The 14512-nt window shown below is 45.0% G+C and overlaps 2 protein-coding genes across 4 annotated transcripts in view; both read right to left on the bottom strand.

Moving 5' to 3' along the window:
• Positions 1-14512, bottom strand: part of LOC142389952 (sorbin and SH3 domain-containing protein 1-like) — a 33471-nt gene that overhangs the window by 3484 nt on the left and 15475 nt on the right. Inside the window, exons 15-26 of one of the 3 annotated variants that reach the window (XM_075475225.1) lie at positions 12831-12880; positions 10701-10879; positions 6074-6138; positions 5706-5876; positions 4988-5034; positions 4682-4796; positions 4344-4469; positions 4049-4243; positions 3276-3797; positions 1872-1967; positions 468-655; positions 206-312 (exon numbers count right to left, since the gene is read on the bottom strand). In XM_075475225.1, the coding sequence (XP_075331340.1) occupies positions 206-312; positions 468-655; positions 1872-1967; positions 3276-3797; positions 4049-4243; positions 4344-4469; positions 4682-4796; positions 4988-5034; positions 5706-5876; positions 6074-6138; positions 10701-10879; positions 12831-12880 (1861 nt within the window). The remainder of the gene's footprint in view (positions 1-205; positions 313-467; positions 656-1871; positions 1968-3275; positions 3798-4048; positions 4244-4343; positions 4470-4681; positions 4797-4987; positions 5035-5705; positions 5877-6073; positions 6139-10700; positions 10880-12830; positions 12881-14512) is intronic. The other 2 variants (XM_075475216.1, XM_075475235.1) reach the window with 2 other exon arrangements.
• LOC142398577 (sorbin and SH3 domain-containing protein 1-like) lies at positions 6146-10103 on the bottom strand. Its single transcript, XM_075482631.1, has 2 exons — positions 10078-10103; positions 6146-8653 (listed from the first exon to the last, which is right to left on the bottom strand). Exons 1-2 carry the CDS (start codon positions 10101-10103, stop codon positions 7105-7107), a joined length of 1575 nt encoding a protein of 524 aa, XP_075338746.1. The 3' UTR covers positions 6146-7104.

Here is a 14512-nt window from a genome sequence, read left to right as displayed (position 1 = left end):
GCATGCATATCGTTCTCAATACTCTGCTGTCATTCTTCAGAAACCCTATATGGAGGGCTGTGACACAGTGACGATGGTTCTAATTCTCCAGGAGCCCTTAGTATGCCCATTGCACGCATGCAGTGCTTTGCTGTCATTCTACAGAAACCCTATAGGCATTAATGTGACAGAGTGAGTGCGGAGGAATGTATCCTGATCCACATACCAACAAACCAGCCGTCATCGCACTTCTCCATGACGCTGACGAGATCTCCTTCCCGCAGCTCCAGCTCATCATCATTTTGTGGCACATAACTGTACAAAGCCTGGAAACTGGAGCAGCACAAAAAGAAAAAACTTTGTGAATACGCAACGCAGAGAAAGCACAAAATGCGAGATAATTGAATGGGTGGGTTTGCAGAAAACATGCATATATATATGTAAAAAGAAAACTGAAACTGAGTGAAACTGAAGCAGATCACACTCACATTCCACAGCTGAGACGGCTCGGCTCCGGGCTGCTGCTGTGGGACTGGGGTTGCTGGGAAATGATGAGAGATTGTTTACTGGGCTTGGGGTGAAGTCTATGGAGAGAGTCATTACGGTGGTGGGACAGGGTGCTGCAGTACCTCACCGAGGTCTCAGCTATATTCAAGATTTCATTACACACTGCCTCCTAGTAGTAGTAGAAGGACAGACAGCGGGCCCCATCAAGAGTCCCAAAGGAGGCCAAGATGAAGTGAGGTGAGGAGTTAAAGAGGGGAGGAAGGAAGGGGGCGAAACAGGAAGGTAGGTCCAATAAGTAGCAAGGCAGAAAAGGAAGTGATCCGTTAAAAGCCAGGAGAATAAGTAGAGGAGATGTTTGAGGAGACCAGGAGAAGAGGCATGACAAGGCAGGACACCAGAGTGGGAGCATGTAGACAGGAAATATGAAACATTAGTTTACTTTGACACGATATTAGTCAGTATGAGCATGCAGTATAGAGGGGAAGCTGACAGGTACGGCTTGACATTTTAGGTAATCTACTTTCTTGCTGAGATGTACATGCAGATGATTTGACATCACATTCACATCTGAATGCTCAAGATAAAGCTCGAAAGCCTTTTGAGCAGGCTTTTGCTGCACACAACCCCCAGAAAATACCTTTTAGCTTCACCCTTTCCTAAGCCAAGACAAAAGCGAGGTGGCCTCTAAGCAGAAAGAAAAGCACATATCTGAACCAAGGAAAAACTCTGCTGGATTATGAGTCTTGAGAAGCAGGCTTTGTTTCACAGACTCAGGGGCAAAGGCTGGGCCAAATAGGCTCTGATTAGGAGGCCAAGTATGTCCGTTAATGTAAAGCTCATGATATCCTGAACAGATAAGACTATATGTCAGTATTGGGTTTGAACAGCAGATGGCATTCTGAACCCATGAAATGCAGATGTGCTTTAATTGAAATTTAATATCTTTAGAATTGTGACACCAATAATGATATGTTTTATCACATTACTATGATATTAAAAAAACCCTGCCAAGTTTCCAGTACCTCTTTCAAAATGAGTTTTAAGTGCATTTTTTCCACTGGGTAGCTGTTTTGCTATTTTCTGCCTTTCTGCTAAGCTGAACTAATGAGCTCCTGCTTCATACTGTTTCCAAAAACATAAATTTATATTGATCCTCTCACTAAGCTTTCAGCAAGAAAGCAAATTCTGATTTCCCCCAAATGCCAAACTACTAGAAAAGGAATATCTCAAGTCTTAACAGGTAACACAACGTAGAGATAATGGGAGTTAAAGATGATGTGAGTCAAATGGATCTTAAAGCATGGTATGATTAACATGTTAAACAGACAATGATGTCACTTTAACTTTTTACATCTTTTGAAAAAGAGCCCATTCTATCATCTTACCGCAAATGAGTTAACATTGTTGTTATCCTGAATGTCAAAAAGCATCAAAGGGCTTCTGGAGCTCCGTCCATGATGGTCAGCCTCATTTTTCACAAACTGCAACACAAAAAATCAGAACAGCCACTTAAAAATGGAAGCATTTGAGCCGTAAACGTCACCGTATTTTAGAACCAACCAGCTTGCGTTACCCTGTAGGTGGAAATTTCAACCTCGCAACAGCTTTTGAAACAGAGGCAAACATGTGAAACCTATAAATACATCCTAATAAATATGTCACTGTTCTAAATAAACTGCCAACCTCTGACTGGCATCTAAGCCATCGCACCTTTAGGTGGAACAACAACATCATGCAACCATATGCTGAACATTGCAAAGGCAAAGCAACATGAGATCAATCCTAAAAATGCGAGCAATACATAACTGGTAACACTTTATTTGTGGGGGCGCTTAAAACTGACACGACACCATCATAGCCATGACATGACACCTGCCATGAACACGAGGGAGTCTTTCTGAATGTTTATGACTGTTTTCATTTGCTCAGTTACATCCTTTCTAATGCAAAGTCAACATTGTTTGACACGTCTTTGTAATGAAATCTTGACATTAACCAAGACTAAATAACATGTCGTAAAGATGGCTAACTGTCGCAGGGCTGGTTAATAAATGAACAGAAACCTAATAAATCCCAGCATGGCATCACGTTCAGCTGTCATTTACGTTTTGTCACGACTCGTGACAGTCGCACAACCTATAAAATTGTGTTGTGAATTTTTTCCTTGACCTACAGTCGTGTCATATAAGCTTGTTCATATAACCCTAACCCCTAACCTTTGGGTAATGTCAGACTCTCGTAAAAAGGACACTGAGAGACTACGCTGTCTTGGTCAGTCAGGTTGTGAAAACACAGATACCTTAAAACGATGTCATTTCGGCATTGAAATGACAGAAGTAACCAAATGACCCTCAAAGGTAGTAGTCATAAACATCTATACAGACTCCTTCATGTTTAAGACAGGTGTCATGTTATGGTTGTAGTGGTGTCTTGTCAATCTTCTGCATGTCCTGTCATATAAAGTGCTACCGTACTTCCGCTAACAGTCCTTTAAAGGCTGGTAAATCTAAACACTGTAAAAAACACTGTAAAACCATTGTGTGTTAGTAGTGCACTGCACACAACATCATGCAGACTTGCAGCTGTATGACCAGTTCAATGACCACTCTGCTTTTCCATGCCTTCACAGAGCTAAAACCAACTCCAGTCAAATATACAGTTACGTTTCACACATGAACATGAACACATATCCACTGCAGTGCTTCAGAAAATCTAATCTGGAGGGTCACACATTGACCAAAAGCCCATGTTCCAGAGTGATGCAACACCACACACCATGCAGAAGATACCTCTGCAGGGCTATTTCGCCTGTTGCCCGGGGCTGCTCGGCCCCTGTCCCCCTCAGCGCCTTCCCCCTCATTCAGCTCCTTCTCCCCCCTCAGCCAGCCCTCCAACACCGGCCCACTACTAGGGCTCACACTGCGCGACAGATGCGAGGAGGGAGGGGAGAGCAGGAAGTCCTCCCCCTGAGGTGGAGTGAACGTGAGGAAGGGGGTGGTTGAGTTAGGTCTGGGCGGGTAAGGAGGGGGGAGAGGGGAGGCAGATGGTGAGGCCATGGGGGAGATGCAGTATGGGCTGCCGGTGATGGGAGGCACGGGGCTAACAGAGAACGGCGGTGGCAGGTACTCGCCACAACGGTAGGACACAGTGGGCAGTGGCGGCAGGGGAGGAGTGGGGGCGGCGGGGGGACTCCCACCCCCCACAGTCAGGGAGATCCACTCACTGGAGATGGCATGGACCTCAGGGGACACAGAGCGGCGGGGGGAGCGAGGGAGAGGCAGGGGGGAGGTGGTCAGACGATTACGATACAGCTTTTTAGCGTAACAGGATGATGAAGGCCGAGAGAGGAGGGATGAGAGAAAGGAAAGGGAAATGAAAGATGAGACAAATCAACCCAATAAAACAATTTAAAAGAGGTGAACATGTGAAGGACTAAATGTAGGAATTTCCGAGTCATCAGTGATGCAGCAGTTACAACGTGGCTCGACCAGATAGTGGCTTTATCTTCCTCTACATCCAGGGATGAACATGATATGATTCGCATCTCAGTTTGAGTCTCTACCTGAGGAGAAGCATTGGTGCTGCGCTGTGGCGAGTGGCTGACAGGAGGGTCGGGATACTCCACGCCGTTTTTAATGCGGGGCCGTTTGTGCACTTCTACGTAGGTGACGGGGAAGATGCCTTGCCGATTGGTGCCGGAGATTTTGCCTTCATACCAGTTCTCATCAACTCGGCGAATTAGTGTGATCCTCTCTCCCTGAGCAGACAGAGGTACGTTCAGAAAACATGCAGGAAACATGGCTAACTGGAGAGTAGCTAGTGACAAGAGCATTGAAATATCAATACCAGCTCCACACCTTTTTGAAGGACATTTCCACCACTGTGTCCCCCGCGAAGTTGAAGCGGGCAACAGCTTCTCCATATTCGAGTACCTGCACTGGAACACTTTTCTTTGGCTGGGCTTTCTCCGTTGGTGGGAGCAGCTGCGTAATCAAATAAAAAAGCTGACCGACCCCAACAAATACAATAGGACTCAAATGGTGACTTGCAATGTCATTAAAAAAAACATTCAAATGCAGTTAGATATGGCGAAACATATTTCTATGAATCACTGTCAGACGATGAGGCTTAAGAGTTTAACAAACAGCCGTGGCTGCAATTAGTTTTTGTGTAAAAGGAAGCAGACAGAACCAACCTCAACGTAGCTTCGTGGGAAAATGCCAACTCTTCCATGATGTTCGCCTTCATACCAGTTTTGATCTACTTGTCGAATGATGTACACAATGTCTCCCTTCTGAAATGGCAATTCCCTAAAATGAAACAACAAAGCAGTGTTAGGCACATAAAATTACGGTTCCTAAACAGGAATTTCCCGTCACTTTCAGTTTTTCTAGGAAACACTTTGTTCAATGTTGGCAAACGCAGTGAATCACAATAAAAGCCATTAACTACCATTTTTTTCCACCATATTTACACTCAGAATCTGATTATTTCCACTTACTTTAGCGTTTCTGCTCTGAAATCAAAGCGCGCCATGGCTGGAGTTCTCTGTGAAAATATATATAAAAACAAATTTGGGTGATTTGGGTGCAAGTGGAGGTATCATTGCATTATTACTGCGCAAGTTAAAGGGTTCCCTAAAATATAATACTCCTAAGTACCTATATCTGCTCCATTTCAGCTGTTATTCCCTTTGGGCTTTGCCACTTCCTGGACTTTATTGTGAGCTGTAAATCTGTGTTGTCTGAGCTGCCCTTCCAGTGTCCGTGAACATAAATGTTCAAGCAATGACAGGAATGATGTGCTTGTGACTGACTGGATTACTTCACCTCTGGAGCATGCTCAGTGAAAAGCTCCTGTGAGTTGTTTACTGTAAGACTGTTCAGCTTAATGAGCAGGTATACCTTGATAAACCCAGACGGGTTGCATCTAATACACTCCAACTACACACTACTTAACTAGTAAACAGAGTGAACTAAAGTCGAAATGTCGATGGTATATATTCAGTGACAAACTCAGCACTTATTTTGCCTCCTGTCCCTGCTCTCACCCTTTCTGGACTCAGAGGACAGAGCCATCTGTGTCTGCAGAGAGCCTGCTGACAAATGTGGCACAACCCCCCCCCCCACCCGAGCCCTCAGTCTGACACACAAAATGACAATGCATCTGCCTCCTCTCTTCCTGCTTACAGAAGGATAAGACACAGCCCTGCATTGTACCTCTAGGCCTGATTTCCTTTTCTCCGTGTTATCTGTGATGTTAAGCAGGTCTCCAAACCGCTCGTTGGTGATGAACTGGTGATGTGTCGGGACAATGCTCGTGTGTCGCCTGGCTGCTGTGTCAGCCTCCTCCTGTTCCCGTTTTAGCCGCCTCTGCTCCTCCAAGATTTTCTGCCAGGAAACCAGACTGCACTGTTTGTCCATTCTAGATATGGGTCTCCTCTACTCTTTTATTCACCGAACAAAATCTTTGTCATGTACAATATGTGTTTTCATCATTCACAACACAGCTTACTTTAATATCAATGTGTCTATTGCTGAAGTTAAATTACAAAAAATTCTTACTTCACAACTTTAGGAAATATTACCTCTTTGTCACCATGACGCCTCCTCAGTACTTCATCCTGGCTTTCCCCATGAGCTGGGGAGGAGTCTGACACAGAAACAAAGAGGTGATTATGCAGAGAAGGTTTCCCTGACAACTTCAAAGCAAACTCAGAAATAAAGAACAAAAATGTTCAGACATAAGGCGATGATATGGCAGTCACCTCCTTAACTCAAGTCAACAGAATAAAAAAAGATACAATGATTATAACCATGCATACTGAAAATGAACACCGGCATTACTGCACATTCAAGAGAAACACACACCAAAATAAGGCTAAATGTATATTTACATGCACAGAGGAATGAATAGAATGACCAAACATGTATTCATGAAAAAACAAATGCAGGAAAAAGAAAAAAAACTACTCTAACTTTGAGATAAAAAGAAAATGACTGATGTTGATGGAACAACCAGCATCCACTTTATTATCACTCAATATGCTCTCTATCCCATCATAGAGGTTTCAACCTGTGTTCCATGTGGGACAGCTATTAATGTTTCAGGTTTGTGTCTGAAGCTCCGAGTACCCTTTATAGGTCAAAGCAGGAAACATCCCATCTCTGGGATTTAAAGATGGCAGAAGTGTCACAAAACACAGAAAAAATACCAAAACTATAAAGTTAAGACATCAGTTTGAGAAAGCGTATGCAATGTTAAGTCCCATTATTCTTCTGTTACATGTGAGATGAATTCTGGGAAAGTAATTTTCTTATGTAGGACAGGCAATTAACTATAAGTTAAGGTACTCAAAGTTATTGCCACAGCATTACATCATCAAGATGTAATAAAATAAAAAACTTTGGCTGCATCGATGTAAAATGTATCGATGCAGCCACTAGAACTCATGCATACAGCTCAAATCTGATGTCTGGAGAATATATACTTTACCAAAAGCTTCCTGAACCTCCTACAGTCACTGTAGTGTTTTGATGAGTATTGGGGCCATGCTCATTCACAATGAAATGGAAGAGCACCAAACAGCACACTTAGAATGACATGGAGGATTCCCTGTCACTTAAACACACCACACAGACAAGGAATGGAAGGCGGTGGCATTGCTTTGTGGAGAAAAGGGACACGGGGTGAAGATAGAGTCGAGATAAATGAGTGACCACAGAGGGAGAGGGTGACAGCAGTGAAGGGATGGAGATAGCCACCTCTGCGGTGAGCTGCCAGCGGCTGCAGTAGGTTCCCGTTGGCGTCCAAACCCTGCCCGTTACTCAGGTGGTCTGTGCTGCTCCCCTCCCCGTTACTCAGCCTCTCAAGAACCTCCAGGGAGGAGAGGCGCTGCGGGATTAGGGGCCCGGGCTCAGGTGACAAGTTGGAGGGCCTCTGGGTGCCCATTGTCACCTTGGTGGCTAACAGTGTCCTTCGAGTTTGGTGGGACTGCAGGTTTTTCCGTAACCTGAAGGGAGCAGGGCCCATGAGGAAGAGGTTCCCGGGCAGAGTGGTCTTCTTCTCCGAAGGTGGTGGCCTCTCCTGTTGGATTGTGGCTTGCTGCCTCTCATGCCTGAGGATGGTGGTGAATCGGGTGTAGGAGGCTGGACAGGAGCCTTTGCATTTGCTTGGTTTCAGGAGGAGCTGATGGTTCAAGTGGTGCAGGAGATGGTGGTGGTGGTGGGGGAGATGGTTGTGTTGTGGAGGGGATGCTGTAAACTGTGCCAAGGGACTCTTTGATTCACTGACACTTTGGTGGGTTAATTCTTGGAAACTTTTATTGAAGATCTGCTCTACTTCGGCCTCTGAGTTACAGGGGGACTCAGTCCTGATGGTATGTCCGTCCTCTGAGGAGGCAGCGTCCTCCACAGTCATACTGTCTGGTGACAGGGCCTCCTCCCTGCAGCTTTTGCCCTCGGCCTCCACAAGGGTGCAGACATCTGTCTGTGTGGTGCCGGCTACAGTAAGTGACTCAGCCGACACTGCAGACGCCATGTAGAGGTGGGCAGGACTATGGTTAGGGCTGTGGCTGTGGCTGGAGTGCAGGGTGGGCAGGGAAGAACAGCGACTCGGAGCTGAGCTGGAGCTGGATCGCTGAATGATCATTTCAAAATCACTGACTCGTGATGACACGTTGTCACGTGGAATGTTACACCCATCTGACCTCTCACCGTCTGCCTTTGACTTCTCAAAAAGAGAAGCCAGGCTGCGGACACTGCCATGGGGGCTGCAGCCAACCGAGCTGGGCCTCTGGATGTGATGCATGGTCCTGTACAGGCTGGAAAAGTCAGAAGCACTCCTCCTTATTGCAGGGGAAACATTCCTGAGGCTGTCAGCAGACTCACTGCCACAGCTGGACTTACAGTCTGCTGGTTGGCTGCTCTCGCTCTCCTCAGCTGCAGCGCAGTCTGTGTCACATGGCCCTGTGTAGAGATCCTCGCAGCTGTGGGCCTTTGGGTGTCTGACAGCTTTAGTCCTGCTTTCCTGACTGTTGCCACTGGGTGGCAGCAGCTTGGGCTTGAACTTAGATGGCAGAATTTGGGGTATGCAGGCTTTGGCAGCAGATAGAGACTTCTTACTCTTACACTGGTCACCTATTGCATTACTGGCAAGAACCGATCGACTATTTACAGAGGAGCAGGGTGAAATTATATAGCCATTCCCACCTTTATAATCCACTGGCAAGCATGCAGGACAACAGAATAAACAACATATTAGTTTACAATGATCACAGGTTTACACACATACACACTAAAACAGTCAGGCATATTTCTAAGGTTAAAAACCAAATTCCATAAAAAGTAGATGAGAAGAAGCAGACTTGATGCACTGGGCATCAAGTAATAAATGACTGTTGTACTAACAGCATGGTACTGCAGTGAAGAATAATGCTTTATAGAAATGGAACCAGAGGAAATGTACTGTCACAGTTCCCTGTATCATCAGTGTAACTGGAAACAAGTATTAAAACAGCAATATACAATGAAATGTTATGTGATGTTGGAGATTATTTAGGAATAGTTGTAACTGTGGTATGGTACAATAAAGAAAATGAATAAATCTGTTCTGTTATTTATGTCATCTTCAGGTAAGGAGTCAAGGTTTTTATCCCTCAGCATTCGACTCCCACACAGATCTTTTCCACTTTTAAACCATTAGGCAGACGGCTGCAGTGGCTGCTGGCAGTGCTGTTAATACACTGCTACATGGCCGTAAACTAAAAATGTATCCTGAGTCATCCGGCCCAGTAAAATATGTCTGTCAAAAACCTCCAACAAAAACTCATGTCAGTTCCTGGCGAGAGTATGCATGTGACAGCACTGCAGATGGTACCGGAAAATGACACAACACTTTTACATGCTGTGAGGCGCCTCTGTGGGATGAGTGACCGATCTGTCACATTCATATCTGCCAGGAAAACACACACGCTGAGGAAGCTGATTTGATATTTTATTCATGGCATATGGCAAGTTAAGAGTCACAATTGTGGCCACTAAAAAGCCCTGAAAGCAGCGTCTTTTTACATTTTTTTTTTTTAACTGAAAGCTTAGAAGAGATTTTTTTTATTTTATTCCATGACCACAAGAGAGCAACACATGATGAGGCGTTTGATCTTTCAGATTTGGCTGTTTCTTTGGGCTTGTCTACACGTTACCTTCTGTGTCATGAACAGTAAGCGACTAATGATCATGATGGCGCCTCAGGCAGCAGCTCAGTGAGGGAGTGTGCTAGTCAGTTGACTTGAGAGCTTGATTAATCAAACTGGTATAAACTAAAACAAGTACTTCTAAATAGCTTAGCTCCAAAACCATTTTTTTTTTTTACAATATTTACACTTGTTAAATATAGTATTTACTATTTTAGACACTATACCAACTTTGGGCAGACACATTAAACAGTGATATCTGTTGTGCGTCTTCCCACATGCAATGCAATGATATGTATTGGATCACAGTGTCCCTTCCTTTTTCTTATTTGCATCTCTTCTCCTCTCCACCCCCAGTGTTTCTCTCCCTGGCCATGTGCACAAGCATTCCAGCCCCTGACCTCACACTGACAGCTGACTTCCTCATGCCTGCCCACCCTCTGTGTCCCTCCTGTTTATCTCCACCTCGTCTGGCTGGGTTGTGAAGAGCAGAGCTCTGTTTATCTCACTTGTACCTCCTCATCCGTGCCCCCTCTGGCCCTCCACTCCCTGGCGCTAGAACACTCTGGACTCTTGCCCTAAGCCTGCCCGGCGACTGGCAACTCACAACTGGAGCAAGAGGGGGGAAAATCTCCAAGGTTAGCTCTCATCGACTTAACAAGACAGCCTCCCTCCCTCCGTGAGTTTTCCAAAGCAGATGGCCAAGACAGGTTTGATGAAAAGGTCCACGGCATGAATAACAATTCAAAAGCTAGGGGGGGGGGGGTGAATGCTGTGAAGTGATTGGCCAATGCTGAGTTCCGGGAGCAAAAAAAAAAGGTGTGAATTCCAACAGAAAGGTAAACAGAAACACATGTATCCCTGTCTGAAAATTTCAACAGTCGAACATCACTACGTGTCTCGATTTTGTTGCAGCATGAAAGGCCTTTAGCAGCCTGCAGTGCAGTCTATCACACCCATGTACATAAACACGCACACACCTGAGATTTTATGCGCTGCATATGTAAAGGAGCTTATGCCTTACCTTTAGAGGAGGATGAGCTGCCCTGGCGCTTGTTTAGAGCTCGTAGACCTTGCAGGGGAATGTCCCCACCCTCCAGGACGCTCTTGTAAACATGTCGTTCGCATTCTTGAGCCGTGGGCTCACTCGTGGACGATTCTCTGTCGTTCTCCACCTCGCTGTGTCCAGACTTGCTTGAGGAGCTAGACCACAAACGAGAGGAGCGCAGGCAGCTAATTAAAAACAGTCAGGTTCAGAGTAGCTGTGTTGCATGTTTTTATGATAAACAGAGACACACAAATTGGGTAATGAGCCGTCATCTGGTTCTTATTTAGCGTATCTTGAGGTAATTCCTGTCTTTGCAGACTTGTGGGAAACAAAATGATGAGAATCAGAAAAAGCCAAACTTGAGAGGGAATGTGCAGAATTAAGACGCTGATGTTGAGAGAAGACACTGGCTACAGCAGATATCTTGGCTTCCCAGAGAGGCCGACTGTGTAGATTTCTATAAATATTCTCTCAACATTCCCACATGGCGCATCAGCCCCTGCCATGCACCTGTACAACTCTCAGCTTTACTCTCTTTCACATGCTGTCATGTGTTACTCACGCTGCCCCTCTCACTGTACTAGCAAACAGAGTCACTACACCGGCTGAGGCTCCAGAAACCTCTAGAAAAGCAAAACAAAACCAGACACAAACCATTTTTACTGGTGTTATGGGAAAAGAGGAACATTTTTTCCAGACTGCGTTTGACATCTGCAGTATTGCCGAGTCAGAGCTTTACAAGCTTGAACAAATGTATGGATACGTCACTGTCCTTATTCACTACCTCAACAAGAGGCTCTTTCATAGCTGGTAGAAAAATATGTGCACTGCTGGCTGTTGAGACCTATTAAAATCGGGGCTAGCTCTAGGTTAACTACAAGAATTCACATAAATGCTATGCAGGAAATGTATAGCACAACAGCTATGCAAGATTAATATGCCAGTGCGATACCTGAGAGAGAACCACTGGGAGCACTTCTTGCCGTTGAAGAGCAATGTTTATGTATCTGGGGTGATGAGGCGTTCCTTTAAATGCTAGTAACTGAGTTCTACTGCATCATGGTGACAGCTTTTGTTGTGACGCCGGATTATTTATATCAACCTTCCAACTCTAACGGCATCTTCATGTTATTTTAACTACTTTTCAGAGAACACTAAAGATTTGCTTCCTTGAAACACATGGCGCTTTATCAATTAAACAATACTTTTATTAAACGCTTGAATTTAAAATCAGATATGATCTTTGTAAAGCAGTTTTTCACAGTTTCAACTGTGGCCAAAAAAAAGAAAGAGACATCCTGCCATACACGTATGTGCCTTGAAGGGAAGCCAGTTTATGAGTTGAGGTTTCCTTTGAAAAACCTTTGGGTGAGCGAACGTCCACCACCCTTTAATCAGGGACTCCTTCCTTTCAAATTAACCAAAAGTCAATGGATCAAAATGCTGGATTGGGAATCTCTTTTAAAGTACTTGGCTATTATGACATAATGACTGTAGCAGATGGAGAGCAGAAACGAAGAGAGAAGTTTATCTTCACTGGACTGAAAGCGTGAGACAGTCACCATTGCTTGCTCCTAAATTCCTCACATTTTATTACACGTACAAAAATAGACGCTGTGAGTCTCAGCACACAGAAACAAAAAGATCAAAGGCTGGCTGAGGTTTGTTTTAATCTAAGTTAGCATCATCTTTCACTATCCAGTAGCTGGTCATAGAGCTGCAGACGCACATTCAGGGGGAGATAACGGTTTTTTTAAGTTATGCAGCAGCTGGGTGAATTCCCTCTATCCCGGTGACATCCAGGTTCCCGTCTTTAAATAAATCCTCACATAGCAGCCATGTCGCCTCACTACAACCACCCACCCCCCGAAAAAATGAAAAGCAGACAGAGGACACTCTGTTCTGGAAGCTTTTTACTTCATTAACAGGATCTCCTCAGGAAACAGGAGTCCCCGCCGCTGTAGGCGGGCGAGCTCTGTGGGCTGGAGAAATCTCTCACTGACATTTATCCCCATAACAAACCTGAAATAATCAACTACATACTGGAAGGATGAAGCGAGATTTGAAACACAAGTAATCAGATTTTAAGGAGAAGCGGGGACTTACTACTGCTGCAGGTCGGAGGTGGTTTCCAGGGGGCTGAAGGAGGGGGCACTCTGCAACAAACCAAACAAAGAAGTCATTGATAGATCCACAGGAAGGTCTCCTCCAGCTAGAACAGAGGCAGCAGCATTAGCTAGGGCCAGATTCTCTCTTCTTTTCCTCTCTTATCGTTCTCTGGCTGCTGTGGGTTTCTGTGTCGAGCACTCGGGCTTCTGAGCTTCTCTGGACTGGGCTTGGCATGAAGTGGTAAGCGTGTGTTTTGGCCTGCATGCAAGTTGGAGAAAACAAGCGGCAGTAAAGAGAGTTGAAGGAGGGGGGGGTGGGGGGGTGGGCGGGTGTGCATCGGTCAGGGGGCGCCCATGCGGGGAGGGGGCTGTCACAAGCTCAGCCAATGGGTGACTGTCTCTCAGTGAAGCCATCTCTTTTGTCTGGTATTGAGTCACTCTCATTACCACCGGACCCAGACCGAGAGACAATTAACCAGCTGGTGGTGCGAGGAGGCCAAATTACACACACACACACACACACATGTCAAAACAGACACAAATACTTAATGACAAAGTAAAAATAGTAAAACATGTTTCCTCCAGAAAAAAAGGTAATTATAACAATGTTATAAAGACAAAGGAAACACTTAGGCAGAGGGAAATTAACCACAAAGTGAGTTCATAGATGATTATAGGACTGTAGGAGTAAGTGTAGCTGTTATTTAATAGCAAAAAAAATGCACGAGGGGGTCATTCATTCAACTCCCACCAGCATTTTGAATGGTTTAATGCCAACTAATTTTAGCCCACTGTTTCTATTGCTTCCCTCTTTCGGGACGTCACAGCAGGTAAAAATAACAGACGTGACTGGGGCACTATGAATATGAGCACAAGTGTTGTTTGCAAATACGATTGCACAATCCCCACCTCAGCCAGCGAGGGCCCTGCTGTTAATACCACATCCACTTCCCCACGGCACGACCAAGCCTCCGCTTCCCACACCAATGACCAGACAGGGAACATTCTGAACAGCTCATTTGCCACAACATGCCTTTCCACTTAGTTGCCAGGGCAGAATGATCATTAATAAACCTTTCAGAATAAGTGCCTATCTTTGTAGGAGCAGAACATCAGTCTGGCAGGTCTATAGTCGGATCTATTTATAAAGCCAAATGTTCCATAGCGACTGGGAGAAGACACCAGTGTCATTGAATAATCTGCTGCTCTTCCTTGCTTCGCCACGTCTTGTATCCCCCCTCAGATGTCTTATCAGGGGAAAAGATAGTGTCCTCTGACACTCGTGGGTTATTGGGCTTACACGCACACACAGCATCAGCGGAAGGTAAACAGGAAACAATCACGGACGGCTTATCTGGTGTAAAGGAATGGAATCTTGATCTGGTTATTTCCAAGATGCCTGATTAGTGTCAGTTTATATGAACTTTTCTCTATTTAAAAGGGTAAAAGTTTCTGACTAACCATGCAATGTTATCACAACACATCACATCACTCTGTGATGGTGAAATCAAAGTTTCTTAAATAAATGGAGCACACAGAAGATGGGGGTTTGACAGCATAAAAGTCAGATGTGATAACCCATTTGACGGATGAGGCACAGGCCCACAGAAAGGATGTGACTACATGCTTAAAGCTGTATATGGCCATGAGCGAGGGCCTCCGTGGCACACCGATGACAAC

This window comes from Odontesthes bonariensis, chromosome 2, assembly GCF_027942865.1.
Source record: "Odontesthes bonariensis isolate fOdoBon6 chromosome 2, fOdoBon6.hap1, whole genome shotgun sequence".
In the NCBI taxonomy this organism is placed as follows: Eukaryota; Metazoa; Chordata; class Actinopteri; order Atheriniformes; family Atherinopsidae; genus Odontesthes; species Odontesthes bonariensis.
Note: the sequence above shows the minus strand (reverse complement) of the source record. Positions and strands in the feature narration are given on the sequence as shown.

Bases quoted from the DNA above. Each gene is read 5' to 3' on its own strand.
- LOC142398577 (XM_075482631.1), bottom strand. From the start codon at position 10,103: ATGAGGAAGTCAGCTGTCAGTGTGAG. The intron at 8,654-10,077 runs GTCAGGGGCTGG...CTCTGTAAATAG, and splicing joins AAGTCAGCTGTCAGTGTGAG to TCGATCGGTTCTTGCCAGTA.